The sequence below is a fragment of the Cryptomeria japonica genome, chromosome 6 (assembly GCF_030272615.1).
Source record: "Cryptomeria japonica chromosome 6, Sugi_1.0, whole genome shotgun sequence".
Lineage (NCBI taxonomy): Eukaryota > Viridiplantae > Streptophyta > Pinopsida > Cupressales > Cupressaceae > Cryptomeria > Cryptomeria japonica.
This window is the reverse complement of record NC_081410.1, coordinates 48,484,970-48,501,247: the sequence shown is the minus strand read 5'-3', so window position 1 is coordinate 48,501,247 and position 16,278 is coordinate 48,484,970. Positions and strand designations below refer to the sequence as shown.

General features: G+C 35.8%; 1 protein-coding gene across 2 annotated transcripts in view; it reads left to right on the top strand.

Annotated features, from left to right (window-relative positions):
* LOC131079404 (anaphase-promoting complex subunit 13) overlaps positions 1 to 14,277 on the top strand; it is a 28,363-nt gene extending 14,086 nt beyond the window's left edge. The window contains exons 3-4 of one of the 2 annotated variants that reach the window (XM_059207113.1): positions 1,079 to 1,132; positions 13,974 to 14,277. In XM_059207113.1, coding sequence (XP_059063096.1) covers positions 1,079 to 1,132; positions 13,974 to 14,041 — 122 coding nt within the window. In that variant the 3' untranslated portion in view covers positions 14,042 to 14,277. The remainder of the gene's footprint in view (positions 1 to 1,078; positions 1,133 to 13,973) is intronic. The other variant, XM_059207114.1, reaches the window with a different exon arrangement.
* The last annotated feature ends 2,001 nt before the right edge of the window (positions 14,278 to 16,278 follow it).

The window sequence follows — 16,278 nt, the reverse complement described above, 5'->3', positions numbered from 1 at the left end:
GGACAAGCAGCATGGGCAACACAATGTTTAGTAACATCCATAAACACTGCAGGAAAGAGAGCTTTTGGAAGTCAAATTATTCCTTTGTTAAAACTACCCTCAGTGGAGGATGAAGGAAAATTGATTTCAGTTCTTGAGGTCAATATAAATTTTAGAGAAAGAAAGCTAAGAAATAAAACCATAACATGATACTTGATTCGATAGAATGATTTTCCAGAAGAAGATGCAAGATGGGAGAGTAAGGAAATCCTTAAGCATTTTAATTTACGATTGCTTGAGGACAAACAATATTGAGAAGGATAGCACTATAATAATAGATTTAATCATAATCACAAGCTGCCAAGGACAATAATAGAAGTGCCTAAAGAAAGATAATTAATATTATAAAACTGAAATTAGATAAAGATTAGACTTAATCATGGTCAAAAGATGTGAAGGGTTGTGTCTCATGAAGGGATAAAGTATGTAAGGAAGATCAATTAAGGAGAAGGGGACAGCAATTTGAAAGACATTTGTATATTATTATCCCTTGCGGAACATGAACCATGATGCAACAACTTGAGGATGAAATCCCGCAAGGTTTGAGATTAAAGGATGAAAAGCCTTTTCTTTTCCTTGTGGAGTTGGTGGATGAAAACCTAATGCAAGCAGATTTGAAGTTGTTTCCCAAAGGCATTCATTGTTTTAAACTGTTACAGACTTCCAAGGTTTGAAAACTAAAGAAATTTTCCAAACAAGACATTGCAATGCTCCACAAGGAAACTGGTACTGCAATTCCATCCTATCGTGCATCATCATGTTTTCTGTTACTTGGAAATGTCAATTGGATTGTTCATTCTTGAAAAAATGGAGTCTAACGTGGACACAGCTAAAATGCAGAGGCCCGTTTTCTGCAAATATGATTTCTGGACATGTTAAAGAAAATGAATTCTGGAACATAAATAACTCTATAGGAATTTACTATATATCTAAGAGAGCCATGGAAGTGATAACCTGACAGTTTGAGTAGAGAGCAAGATTTTTTGTTGAATTATTTTCTTGCTTGCTGATGGTTTGAAATTGGTTGGCTTTGTTGCAGAAGTTCCTTTGCCTGCAGGACTGATGCATCCAGGGGATGAAATTGAAGATAACAGTAATTCTCTTACCCTGTAATCCCTTGTTGAGAACATTTGAATGTGAAAAAAATATTGTTGAATTTGAGAGAAAAATAAATGGTGAAGATGCCTTTACAATCTAGTTACTGTTATTGTTTGGGGAAGGCTGTTGTATTTATAAACTCTTATAAAATTGTATATTTACTTTCATGCCTGTAAGTGGAATACAGATAACACTGCCTGTATATTGATGCAAGAATCTTCTACACAATTAAATCCAGAAAAATTCTCATGCAATTGCATGGTATGTTAATGGGAAGGGGTTACTTTTCCTTAAGGTCTAATACCTTCGCTACAGGCCAGTCTTCTTGTTCCACTTGGTATTCTAAAAATGTAAGCAAGCAGAGTTATCACACAATTCTCTAATATCTATCATAAGTATCAACAATATATAATAGATCCTACTAAACCTTATAGTTGGAATCCATTATAGATATTATTACAGGAGTACTGATGATATCCTGTTAAGATTTAGTCCAACTTTAGGCTAATAAAATTGGCTTCAATAAATCTGCTATATTCATTGAAGAATTTGATAACCATATGTAACAAGAAAGGAGTCATGTTTATCAAATCAAATTACAAAACTGAAATACCCTAAGATGAAGAGAGGAGCACAAATATGGTGACGTCTTTAGGTCAAAACTTTTGTATATAAATGATATTGGGGAAAGAGAGAAAAACACTTGATGCCCATAAGCACCAACGGGTGCCCTTAGGTAAAATTAAAAAATCAAGATGGATTAGATGAAACTGTGAGAAGAATGCTCTCTATTCGTATAACATTCCTACCCATGAAAAGATTATACACTAACCTAGTCAAGGCACATCGCACAATGGCCAATATAATATAATGTTAGCTTTAAATATATTAGCCACTTATCAAGAGTGAGCCTACTTAAGCATGTAGGCCTTACACTAGATACAAGGTACCAAAATAAGAGAAAAGATAACCCAAATGTATACCACATGTTGGTTGCTGTAATGTCCCCTTTTAGGGATATTCTTTAAAATAGTAGAAGTCACTCAAGATTTTGGGTATTCTAAGAACACACGTGTAAAGTTGTCTAGGGTTTTCAAAATTGTTAGTTTGTCTCCTATGAGAGTTGTCTCTCAGAACTTGTTGGAAGGTAGCCATAGCAATAGATGTTTGTAACCATATGTCTCCTTGATTAGTTATTAGACATTTTGGAAGGTTTTTAGTAGTATGGTATACAAGTTCTTTGTTGTTTGAGATTTTTCCTTCATCACATTTGCTGGTGTGATTGTAACAGAGATTTAAATGTCATAGCACTTTAAATCAATGCAAGCTGTTATTTGTATTGGCCTTCTCTGTGTTGCATGTGAATGCTTTTGAGTTTGACGAAGGATTAATAAATAGACGTGTTTACAATATATCATACCTTTGCTGCAACTTCTTGTTTGTTGCTCTAATGGCTGCACACGACTTTGTGGCCCAATAAGGCACCAGTCTTGAAGGCTTTAGACCATTCACATATTGTAAATCATCAAACTCAATCACTAGTAGTTTAGGAGGTAGGAAGTGGACAATATATGTTGTTCATGCACGATTTAGTGACAAAAATCAGGGAAAACTTCAAAGAAACTGTTATATTCTTAGAGTCATGTTTAGTATATTCATACTTTTCGAGTGTCTATGAAGTTATAAATGAAACTATCTCAAGGAATTGTAACACTGTTCTTATCTGTAGATGCATGTGCAAAGTATTGATCAGCTAAAAGGAGGTTTATTGTAGCTATTTAAGCATAACCTAGACAGTTATAGAGGTTTTACATTTTGGTATAGCTGCTGTTCATTATATTAGTTGTTTCATTTTGTTTGATGTGAATTCCTACTGAGGCATACCTCTAGGAACCCCCTCATGGGTTTAAGCTGAGGCCAAAGTGAAGGAGAGCCTACCCACTCTCAAAGTCAGCCATTATTCATCCTCAATCTGTTGACAAACATCTGTTTCACCCTCGTGAAGATGTCCCTGGCCTTGAAGGTGTAACAAACATGTTCTAGGATTGTGGACCTTCAGTTTTGGGATCATAACTAGGGGACTAATGCATTAAATATCTCTTTGATGGACCAAATAGGGCTAAAATGCAACAAAGGGGGAGAAACTTAGCCTAATCTGCAATTTTTGAGGCCTACAAAGCTGGGCTTTAATGCTACCGCTGAATACAAAATTTGTATTGTTGTAGTAGTTTTAAAAAGAAAATAAAAATATAATTTATTGTTATAAGAAAATCATCACATCATGAAGATTTGCCACATAACATTGAGAGCTTTTTTCTAATATTGGCAACAATTTAAATAGTCCGATTTTGATTTAGGCGAAGATGAGGCAAATGCATAGCAGCAGAAGATCTAGCTAGAGGCAAATGCATAGCAGCAGAAGATCTAGCTATCTACTTTCTGATTTTGTCTGTGAACTTTGATGTGCACATTGCTAATGAAAATTCAAAACCCAAATGATTAGACATGAAATGTTGTTAATCTGTATGACAACTCATGAATTCTCAATTCAGCTCTAATTTGTTATATAATGAATATGGTGAATACCTTATCATATGAATATCTGAACTTAATTTTTAAATTTTCCCCGCATTTTTAATTATTTTCTGCTGCCCCCTAAAAAATGGCTTCTGGTCCCTGTCCCACCCATTCTATGTTGAAATGGTAGAGCCAACATAGAACAGAAAAAACTAAACCACGATTGCAGAGAATGGCACAAATGAAAAATATTATTGATTTGATTTTGTAGGATAAAATATATTATCAGATACTCATATTCATTCTAAATGTGTGCCTTTAAATAGGCAATACAAAATAGCAAATGGTTGTGTAACTGCACAACTGAAAACACAACCGCCGGTAGTTTTATTAATTAAATATAAACTAATGTAATAACACCAACATTCCCCCCCTTATTACATTAATCTGAACAAGAGTGGAAGTTGCAAGGGTTTTAATCCAACCCTCGAGTGACTTTGATGAAGCGCCTTCACCAATCCTCCTCACTCGCCCAAGAAACACCGAACTGACTGCATCAGTGGATCTCTTGACAGCAAAACCTGGAACTGTCTACACAAGAACAAAAGTTCCCACCTCCCCTGCACAATGAGACACATTTCCTCCGAAATTCCACATCTCCTTTGAGTGTGTTTAATGCCCCCTCTAGTGCTGCACATGAGACGCCTTTCCTTTGAAAGTCCAGTTCACATCTCCTCCGAGTGTGTCTAACGCCTCCTCAAGTGCTATGGAAACTTGATCACTGCCGCTATGCTTGCACAATCCTGTCCCTCCCCTTGCTCCTAGAAGGGATAATCACACTACCAAGCTCCCTCTTTTCTTCAGGAACACAGATAAATCGTGCCCCCTTTTTAGGGACAAATCTGCCAAGCCCCGGCTTTACAGGGACACAGATAGGTTGCTTCTCATGCAATGATCATCTCTGAGCGAGAAGCTAACTTGAGATGATAAAAGATCCTCCTGCCTCCGTTGCCTCCAACCTCCTGTCAATATTCACTATTCTCTAAAGTAGAAATCTTGTATCAACCCCTATATCATCTGATGGACTGTCACCATCAGATGAGTCATTTTTATGTACTGCAAATCCACAAAAGTTGGCCTCACCTTCTGTTGCAACAAAAGATGTATCTTTCTTTAACTTTCCATCGATTAGATCTTTGGCCCGTTGAAAACAATTCATCTGCACATGCCCATTTTTCTGACAATAAAAGCATTTGAATTCTCTTCTACTGGAAACATTAGATTTATTCCTAGCAACCAAAGCACATCCTTCAGGAAGTTGATAGTTTTTTTAGTTCTATTTCCTTCATCAATTAGAGAAGAGATTATTGTTTCCAAGCTAGGATTTATTTTGTTTAGAGTAAAGACAATATGGTCAAAACTAGAAGACAAATTGTTAAGTAATATTGCCTTGGCATCATCATCAGCGACATTAGCATTTATACCTGCAAGTTGATTAAGGAGAGACGAAAAATGCTTATATGCTGAATAATATTATCACCTCCATTCATCTTTAGCCTGAACAATTTCTGCTTAATAGACATCTTGGCACTGGAAGCCTGAGAACCAAACAAGACATTGACCCCGTTCCATATTGTTTTTGACGTCTTTGATAAATCAATATGATGCAAGTATGCATCTGATAAACCAAGACCAATCAATGCCGTGGCCCTACGATCTTTTGTCGTCCACTTCGTTGCTGCATCTGCATCTTGTGGCTTTGTTACAGTCCCATACACAATCTCCCACAAATCTTTCTCAATTAATGACAGTTGCACTTTAATTTGCCATGTGTGGAATTCATGCCCTTCGAATTTAGGAATTGTAACTACTTTATCCATAATCTTTATCACTCAAAGACAAATAAAATGATAACAAAAGATTTGTGATGTCACCCTATAAAGAGATAGTCCATTTCATACCTCTTTTCTTGAAACATGATTGCAAGATTCTAGTTTGGTGTTTGGACTTGAATCATATCTCTATTTTCACTTCCACCTTCCTTTTATTGTTCCTCTCTCACCATTACAAACACTGAAATCAGATCACTGCCATCTACAGTTCTTCTAAGTCATGCCCAGTAGCCGCTTTGTCTCCTCTGCAACACAGCAAATGCAGAAGCCAACCCCAATCGTATTCCTCCATTAGCCACAGATCATAGAAACAAGTTTTCGCTCTGATACCATTGTTGAAATGGTAGAGCCAACATAGAACAGAAAAAACTAAACCATGATTGCAGAGAATGGCACAAATGAAAAATATTATTGATTTGATTTTGTAGGATTAAATATATTATCAGATACTCATATTCATTCTAAATGTGTGCCTTTAAATAGGCAACACAAAACAGCAAATGGTTGTGTAACTGCACAACTGAAAACACAATCGCCGGTAGTTTTATTAATTAAATCTAAACTAATGTAATAACACCAACATTCTAGAGCATCCATCCATCCCAGAAACTTGGTGGAATATAGAAAATATCCCAAGGTTAACCACAAAATAAATAAAGGGTAAGCATACCATGTGCTCAATCCCCAGGTTCATCTCTTACATGCTACACATGTCCAAAGATCAACAAATCAACTAAAACTCGTAAGAGATTCCTCCATATTTAGAAATATGAATAAAATAGAATAATGCTCTGACAGGTAGCAAAGTGTTTATAAATGTATAGATCTCTCAACCAGCTTTCCAATGCCCTAAGAGTGGGCTTAGTAAGAGTTCAAATGCAAAAGTCATGACATTCAGAAAATCAAATTTCAAACAAACTTGTCATTCCTGAATGGATGTGCAATTCAAGCTAAATATATACAAACCCTGAATGGAAATTATTTTTGGTGAATAAAAAATGAACCCTTGCTGTTTTTTGCAAAGTTTCATGGCCTGTAGGCAGATTTATGCAATTTGAAAATATGAACCTTGTAGACCGAAAATTCTCCCAAATCAATATTGATAATTGAAGGGTTCACTTTTACTTTATACCATGAAGAATTTGATAATCATATTTAACAGGAATGAAGCATTGTTTCTCAAATCAAATTACAGAAATAAAGTACTCCTTGATGAAGAGAACATAGATAGATGTGGTGATACCCATAGGCCAGAACTCTTGTATAGAGAAGATGATAGCTTTAGTTAGTCAAGGCACATATCCAAATATAATATAATTTTAGTCTTATACATGTAGGTGACTTGGTATAGCCTTTTTACTAACACATAAACCTTTTATTAGGTATAAGGTATTAATTTTTAAAATAAGGGAAAAGGTAGGTCAAAGATGTACCACATGCTAGTACTCAAAGGGACCCATAGGAAGAAGGTGCAAGTCAATAGTACAATCTTCAAATCTGTCTTTGATATTGACTGAAGTCTGTAAGTAACAAACCTATTTGCTCATCCCCTCGTAAGGGATCTCCTAAAGCTCAAACCAATGCCAAAGTCACCCTGATTCAGGAATGTGAAAAAATCCTTAGTTGAAATGGTCATAGGATTATTCGTGCGCAGCTTATTGAAAACATTTTTACGTGTAATGCCCCCTTTTTGAAATGGGATTTAATAATAAATAACAATAATAAATTAAAATATTAAAAAATAAAAATAAAAATAATATAATATATTTGTAAAGTGAAAAATTTGACCCTAGTGACTCCCCACCTAGGAGAGATAAAGGAAGTTACTAGGATGATTTTCACTTGGAGGAACTTTACATTCAAAAGAGGGGTTGAATCCACTAGATCCAAATCCAAGAGAAGCAAGGATGTGAATTCCGAGTGGATTGCAAGGGTTGAAGTGTGTTATTGCCCTCTTTTGTAAATAGGAAAGTTGACTTGTTGATTATGTGGAACAAAGAGAGAGATTGAGTGAAATGAGGAGCTGCCGGTTTGGGATTGCACTGTAACTTCGGATCTGAGCTAATTAGACAGATACGGATCTGCCCTGCAAATTTGGAGAAAAGTCGTCGGGACCGTGGTGACAGTGTACATGGTCCTCCACAAAATCCGCGAAACGAAAAGGGTTCTTCCGTCTTTGCAAATGAAGCCCAAACTTGCAATTACAGCCACGCACCTGCAACCTACACACAGAAAAGAGAGGGAGAAGGGTTGTGGATAGGGGTTTGCCTTAGTCAAACCTCGGTTGAGGAATCAACCTTGAAAGAAAGTAATTGCAAATGCTTGAATGTAAACAATGGAAATGTATACCTTGTAGATTTGCAACTTGTTGATGATGATTGCTTTGCTTCTTGAATGTAATCACAAGTGTTGCATGAATTGGCATGTAACATGACAAAACCCTAACACACACACATGCTTGCAAATGAATGTTGTAATATTGCTCCCATGGATGAATGAAGAAGACTTGAATGCTTGAATGCTTGAATGCTTGTATATTTTTGCCTATGCTTGCTTATCATCTCTTTGCTTGAATGCCTCCCTCAAATGAGAAAACCAACTCCCTTTTATACATGCCTCGGAAGATTAATTCATCTCACCAAAGGCTGACATCGGGGAGATTTGGGATCCCGAAGTGCAGATAGGGCCGGGGGGACCTATCTTGGGGCCACTCTAAGAGGGTGGGATAGGGGCGCCACACCCTTGTCCTGCCCTATCTTGGGGCTTGGACAGGGTCCTGAGGCTATCTCAGGGCTCAAACAGGAAGGGGTTCAAGGTGAAAATGCAGAGAGAAGTCCCGGTTGGGAAGGAATATGCTGTCGCCAAGGTGAAGACCTCAAATGTGGTTAAAATTGCTAGGGTCGCAATTTTATGACACTACAATATTAATAAATTTAATTAAGTTTAATGAATGGTCAAAAAGCATGAAATGAAGAGTTGTGACTCCTTCAAACATGAGATATAAAAGGGAGATGATCTCATTTGAGGAGGACACCCATCCATCAATTAATAATCAATCAAAGAAGGAAGCAACTAATCAAATGATTATTCTCAGAAGGCAGCGATGAAGGGTGGTAACTCATTCCTTGTGAAGGGTAGTGACTCATGACTTGTGAAAGGTTGTGACTCCCTCAAGAATAAAATATAAAGGGGAGGTCATTTCTTGGAGAATAGATAAAGCAAGCAGCAAAAGATCAATCCATTCATCAATCAATTCAATCTTTCAAAAATCAATCATTTGAGCACCAATCATTCAAATATATCCTTTCAAACATCCATCATTTAAATATCAACTCGGAATATCAAAAATAAATTCAAGCAGCACTCATTTATAAAAGTATTCAACGATCATTCAACGTTTGACTTGTCAATCCATCAAGAAATATTAATCAGCAATTGTCTAGAAAATACATCAAGTTATCGGTATTGAATTCTGGGTAGTATCTGCAAATTGGAAGGACGAAATCCCTTCAGGCTCACAAGATTTGGAAGGACAAAACCCCTTTCATGCTCTTATTGAGTTTAGATCCAAATCTTTGTTGGGGAGGATGAAAACCCTCCAAGGTGGACTAAGAGTTGGAAGGATGACAATCCTTTAATGCTCTTTGGCAAGCTAAGGATGAAACCCTTGGTATTGTCACTGTTGAGTTAGGGATGAAACCCTCTAATTCAGCAGATTTGCAAAGTATTTCTGGAGAATTCATAATCTGATCAACTTTGGGTATTGTACTATGATTTATTGATCTGAGTATTACTATAAATTCTTAATCTTTGACAAGCTATTGCCAATTTTAAGTAAATATTTTTGTTTTAAGGCAAATATCAGTAATATTCAAAAGAGGGACATTACATTACAGTCTTCCTTCCAATTGCACTACTAAATCAGAAAGCCTCAATCATTTTTTAATGAAAAAGGCCTGTGATAAGAAGATTAAGTGGGGCAGGTAGCCAAGGTAAGAAGATTTTTAAATTAAGCTTACTCTTGCAATCGAAACTATTACAAGGCTCATCTTGAATAATGAGGGAGATGAGTCAAGAATAGGTAATTTCAATATGAAATCCTATATATGGAATCACGCACAAATGATGAAAATTATCTTTTTAAAACAAAGGTGCATAGGGGAAGAGCACCAGTTACTGCCCATGTTCTAATTACTGTTCACTCCTTGCTCACCCAACCCCCCAATTACTTACTTTAAAGAAACCAGCAAAATGATAACTAAAAGCCCATTAATAAATTTCACATGTATCAATAGCCACCCACTTTAACCCTGGTAGTTAGAATTTTTGGACTTTAATTGGAGGAGTTGTGCAACTTAATTGGTACCCATAGCGCACAGCTACTGGGGTATTTGTGCAAAGTATTGGCCATTTTTGAGGTGGTTGTAGTGCACGGTTATTGGGGTATCTTTAAGTAGGTATTGGGTGACACTTTGAAATGAACACTTTTTGACCCTTGCGCGCATAATGGATCCCACAGTGTGCGTCGTTACTACCCAGAAGCCAGTGTAATAGCTATAAGTATTTAAGCTGCATATGGAGACAACAACAAAAAAAATCATCGAAATTCAATGTATCATATAGGATCTGTGGGTGCACGAAGTTAGCTATAACGGCTACCGGTATGCTTCCCCTAATTGACTGCATACATAAAATGAATAAGTAAGATACACTTAGCTAATTCCAGTATGAAATTGTATCTTGAGAATTACCGCAAATAATGAAAATTTATTTTAAAAAACAAAGGTGCATAATTAATTACAAACTAAAAAGTGGATAAGTAAAATACACTTAACACAAGTAGCTACCATGACTGGAAAATGCGTCTTTGGATGCACAAATGCAATGCAATTGAATTGATGGCTACGTTGCTAATGCATTCACTTAATGAAGGGCAAGCTAAGGCAAGCAGACAGTTGCTAGCAGTTAAGCAAAGAAACACCATTGAAATCTATCCTTAGACATGAACACCTCACAGGGCTGTTTGGCAGGGACGATGCAAACTTGAAATAGGTAGCAAGGTCCTAGTTGTCAGTGGAATCAGGCAAATCTTCAATAACAATGGTAAATCATAACCTTACTTCTAAGTAAAACTTCCCAAGGATGCAAAGATGAATGGTTTTTTCCTTCACATTGTTCACATAAGATTGTGCTCCTGGTAAAGAGGCGGGATGCACTTTGTTATGTTCCTACCCTAGACTTTACCAAACCGTCAGTGCCAATCAAGTGATCAAAATACATTAGCATTTGAGACGTCAGTGCCAATCAAGTGATCAAAATGCATTAGCATTTGAGATGCTGTGCTTTTGGGGCATAGAGATGATTCGATGAACCATGCCATGTGCCAAGGCAGCCTGACACTTTCTAGACACATTTATCGATCACCCAGCTATGACCTACTCTGAAAAGTAAAAACTCATCTCTGTTTTGTGGTCTGTAATTTGGACCATTCAGTATTAGAGTCACTACTGTACTTTTTCTCTTTTGTTTCTATTTATATGAATATTTCTTTTTAAAAGCACTTAGCCATAATTTAGAAAGATTACATGAAGCTTTACAGGTACTTCATTTACCTCCATTTTAGCTGATTGCCTGCATGCTACATCTGGCTTTTAACCCTTCCAGGTTTGGGGGTATATTTTTTTCATTAAGGAGTTCTTCCTTTGGAGAGCATTTACTTTCTTCAAGTCAAATCCAGTTCCTTGGAAACTCACTCTTATAGTTCTGTGGGATTATTCTGAACTTTTTCTTGCTTAGATTACGATGCTTCTGATAAAACCGTGTAGATGTTTTAGAATCATCAGAATCTATACCTAAAATTCTAATTTGATTTTTCTCACTTGTTAGATTTGATTTCTTAGGTCCCCATATACATTTCTATTTTGCAATTATTGATGCTAATTGGTAATAACCTAAGATACCGGGTTCATGAGTTTTGGGGCCCAAATGTGAACCGGGTCTGTGCGGGTCCGGGTCCGTGTTGGGTCTGCATTGGGTTCTCACAGGGTCACAGGGAAAATGGTGAACCCTGTGGCAAACCCAGGGAGAACCACAGGGAAAATGGTGAACCCTGTGGCGAACCCGGGAGAACCCAGGCGTGGCCCCGAGCGAACCCATGGGCTGGGTGGGTCAAGTCACTAAAAAGTGACTTTTTTAGATTAAAAAACTACTTTTTTTTGCCTTTTTTTTCGGATGCAACTGGTGATGATCTAGTTAGAGTCACTTTAAATGATGATGATGAGATACCTACAGCTGATGGAGCTAGTGGGAGTGGCACTTGTTTGGGTTCAAATGATTTTGAATTTGAACTTGGAGCAAATGATGACGATCTTGATCTAGATCCTTTTGATGATTGATGAACATTGAACTTTGAAGATAGAAGACAATTATTATTTTTGATTGTCAATTTTGTAATTGTAATGATTTTCATTCGAATCGTGAACCTGGACATATATGAATCTATGAAACATTGATATATATTATAAGGCATATGAGTATATTACATAATATGATATTATTGAAATTTTGAACTATCAATTGAAATGGCATTTGGCATTGATCAATGATGAAGTAGCATACAATTAAATGTATTTAGATTTCTAATTTTGTACATTTCTTTAAATTTTTGCATATTATATATATATATATATATATATATACACACACACACACATATACAGACGAACCCAAAAGGCAAAAAAAATTCCCACGAACCGGGTTTGTGTCTCCGAACCCAATCCCGATCCCAAACCAGTAACTTAGGTAATAACTGATGCCATTTTGAATTTGCATGAGCATAGAAACATTCCATATATATGGCAGCGACATGGCAAACTGAAAGTATAAATGTAATTCAATTACTTAGCAAATGCTTTAAAAATTAAAATGGGGAAAAGATGGGATAAACCTAGCAAATTAAGAAAAGCTGAAATATTGGTAAAAATAGTAAAAAAACATTGTTTGTTATTTCATGCCAGATATAGCGGTTAGAAAGAGAACATACATAAGACATAAATTAATAATTTGTTCCATGTTGCCAATTAATAATTACTTAATAACCTAGGGTTTAAACGGAAAGAATGAGATGTATATGAAAAGCAGGTTTTTCCCCAAAAAACCCAGTTTGATGAATGAATCTGGACTTTTCATATACATCTCATTCTTTCCGTTTAAACCCTAGGTTATTAAGTAATTATTAATTGGCAACATGGAACAAATTATTAATTTATGTCTTATGCATGTTCTCTTTCTAACCACTATATCTGGCATGAAATAACAAACAATGTTTTTAAACTATTTTTATCAATATTTCAGCTTTTCTTAATTTGCTAGGTTTATCCCATCTTTTCCCCATTTTAATTTTTAAAGCATTTGCTAAGTAATTGAATTACATTTATACTTTCAGTTTGCCATGTCGCTGCCATATATATGGAATGTTTCTATGCTCATGCAAATTCAAAATGGCATCAGTTATTACCTAAGTTACCGGTTCGGGTTTGGAGACACGAACCCGGTTCGTGGGTTCGGGGAAATTATATATATATACACATGTACGGACGAACCCAAAAGGCAAAAAGTAATTTCCCCGAACCCACGAACCGGGTTCGTGTCTCCGAACCCGAACTGGTAACTTATGTAATAACTGATGCCATTTTGAATTTGCATGAGCATAGAAACATTCCATATATATGGCAGCGAAATGGCAAACTGAAAGTATAAATGTAATTCAATTACTTAGCAAATGCTTTAAAAATTAAAATGGGGAAAAGATGGGAAAACCTAGCAAATTAAGAAAAGCTGAAATATTGGTAAAAATAGTAAAAAAACATTGTTTGTTATTTCATGCCAGTTATAGTGGTTAGAAACAGACATACATAAGACATAAATTAATAATTTGTTCCATGTTGCCAATTAATAATTACTTAATAGCCTAGGGTTTAAACGGAAAGAATGAGATGTATATGAAAAGCCCAGATTCATTCATCAAACCGGGTTTTTCGGGAAAAACCTGCAAACTTTTCCTGGGTTAGTGAAAAATCCAGCCAGCTGGTTAAAACCAGCTAGCACCAGCCCCAAGGTGTGGTTTACTGCAGATTTTTTCTGGGTAATGCTACCATGTTTTGGAGGGATAACATTGTTTATTGTCTGCTAAAAGAGTTTGCATGGCTCTCGTATACATTAAAAATGCTGACTTTTTTTTTGGTACATGAAAGAATAAAGTTTGAACAAATCCACCATCTCAAAAATTTTATGCTTTGCACCTGTTAGCCCTTTCTAGAAGAAGGGCACTTGTTTGCTTTGTATGTTTTAGACTTTTAGGTAATAAGAATGAAACTTTGAGGGTAGTTTCTTCATTTATTTTCTGAATTATTATTTCCTTTTCAACAGGTCAGGAGGAGCTTCCTCAACATTGGGAAGACAAATGGCACGACCTTGCCTTGCACACTATCAAATGAAAATGGACAATCTGATGACCAACAATAGCTTATTTATATCGGTTTTATTGTAGATCAGTGTGACTCTGCATTACTGAGCTGGAAGCTTATGATAAACTATTTACATATTATTTATGGCCCACAAGGTTTGGTTAGTCATGTCTTGTTTCTCAACTTTTTTTTCTTTCTTGGTAGTTTTTTGACCTTGAGTTCTCTATATAAAAATTGACAACCCAGTAAGATAAGTTTTGTGAATCTATAGCTAATTTGTATCCCAATTGTAAACTTTTATCTTAGTTGCCTGACAATTATTAATCTTTGAATTTTCTCAAATAATGATCAAATCAAATTGAGTTTTCATTCTCTTGATATCTAATTTATTTCACCACAATTTTGAGCACCCTTGTTTCTATACCATATTTCAAATGCAAGACACATAATCATACGTTTTTCCAATTCAGAAAGAGGCTTTTAAAGTGAAATTTCCCCTTAATAGAATTCAGGAATCATGTTCTTGGAACCCTCATGTCATTTGTGGATAGACTTTTTTTTAATGTTACATAATTATGAATGAAGAATAATTTTTAACGCCAATGAGGCTAAAAATAGCCTATGGGACAGCCATCATTGCCATCTTTGTCTTTTTCTTATTGATCCTTTTCCTATTAAAGGAGATGATGAGCACCCCCAACTTCTCAACAGCCCCCTCGCCGAATAAACTGTACCAAGAAATAGCTGACATGATATAGGCATGTTTGTCCTTGATGTCCTTGAAGGCATCACATTCCATAATACAGTTTATTTTGATTCCACAGTCCCAGTATTGTAAAAAATACACACCCCTTCTTCCCATACTTCTTTAGGTCTTTTCCACTGCCCTGTTTCACATCATGTTGATGAGACCTAGTTCTTAGTGGAGCAATTAGAATCTTGGCTTTCCATGGAATACTAGCTGCAATGTATGTTTTGTATTGATGGTTACACATGGAGTTGAACTCCTTAAGAAAAAATTTCTTCTCTCTCCCTAACACTTAACTCCATATTTGCTTGGGAAATTTATCCATAACAAAAGCCTTTTATCACTTTGCTATTCATGGGCATGCATTTAGGTAAATATTCCATTTTCTCATCCACTTGATGTTTTGCTTCATCCAAGATTCATTGAAAACAACCTTAGACCATCTACTTGATTCCATTTGTTCAATGCTTTTTAAATACTTTATGAGATGCATCATAGCAATTGCTTCCCTGTTTCACTTAGCATAATATCATAAGGAACTGAACCTTTTATTTTGAACGAACTTGTGATCAAGTGTTTTTGAACTTTCTCAATTTGTTTCCACTTTGAGATGTTGCTAGCCTACAATTCACACCCATAGACCACTACTAGAAGATCTAAAAGTCCAAAAGGAATTTGAGTAGTTTCAATCCCATTTTGTCTCTCTATATCTATTTTGAAGAGTGTAAAGAGCTTTCCTACCTCCCAATTTAGCTTGTTAAAGTCAATCCAAATGTATTTTTTCTTAGTTACTACTTTGAGAGTGCTGCCTTCATAGTATAATTTATGCTGGTTTTGCTTGATACTATTAGAAAAATTCAAGATTTTGGTCTTACTAGTTTTAACTTGCATCCCCACTACTCTTCAAAAATGCTCAAGGGCATGTAAGTGTTCTTGTAACCTATGAGCTGATTTAGCAATCAAAATAAGGTCATCAACATATAAAAGAAGCCTAACCACAAACTCTCACAAACAAACACCATCTCCACCTTGCAAATTTAGCCATTCTTGAAGTTTGTTAATATAAAAACCAAAGAGTGTAGTGGATATAGGGCACCCTTTCTTGACCCTAATGTCACTGTTAAAACTTTCTAAAATGCCTATTGAAGTTTTGATTTTGATTGTAACCTCCTCATAAGGTCTACGGACAATTGCTCTTAAATGCAAAGCAATTTCAAGTTCTTCCACTCTACACCATAACTTATCCTTCAGGATTGTGTCAAAAGCCTTTCCGAAGTCAGCAAAACAACAAAAAGCATCTTCCCTTTCTCTCCAATTTTTTCAATGATGTCTTAAAGGGATTTCATGATTAACTATAGAGTGTTTAGGCCTAAACCTGCTTGACCTTTTGCACGCTTTTCTTTATCTTTTGCTCATTTGCTGATTTTGTGTTCCACCATAATACCAAATAATTTTGCAAATAAAGGTTTGATCATTATGGTCGTATAATTGGAAGGATTATTAACAACGCCACACTTAA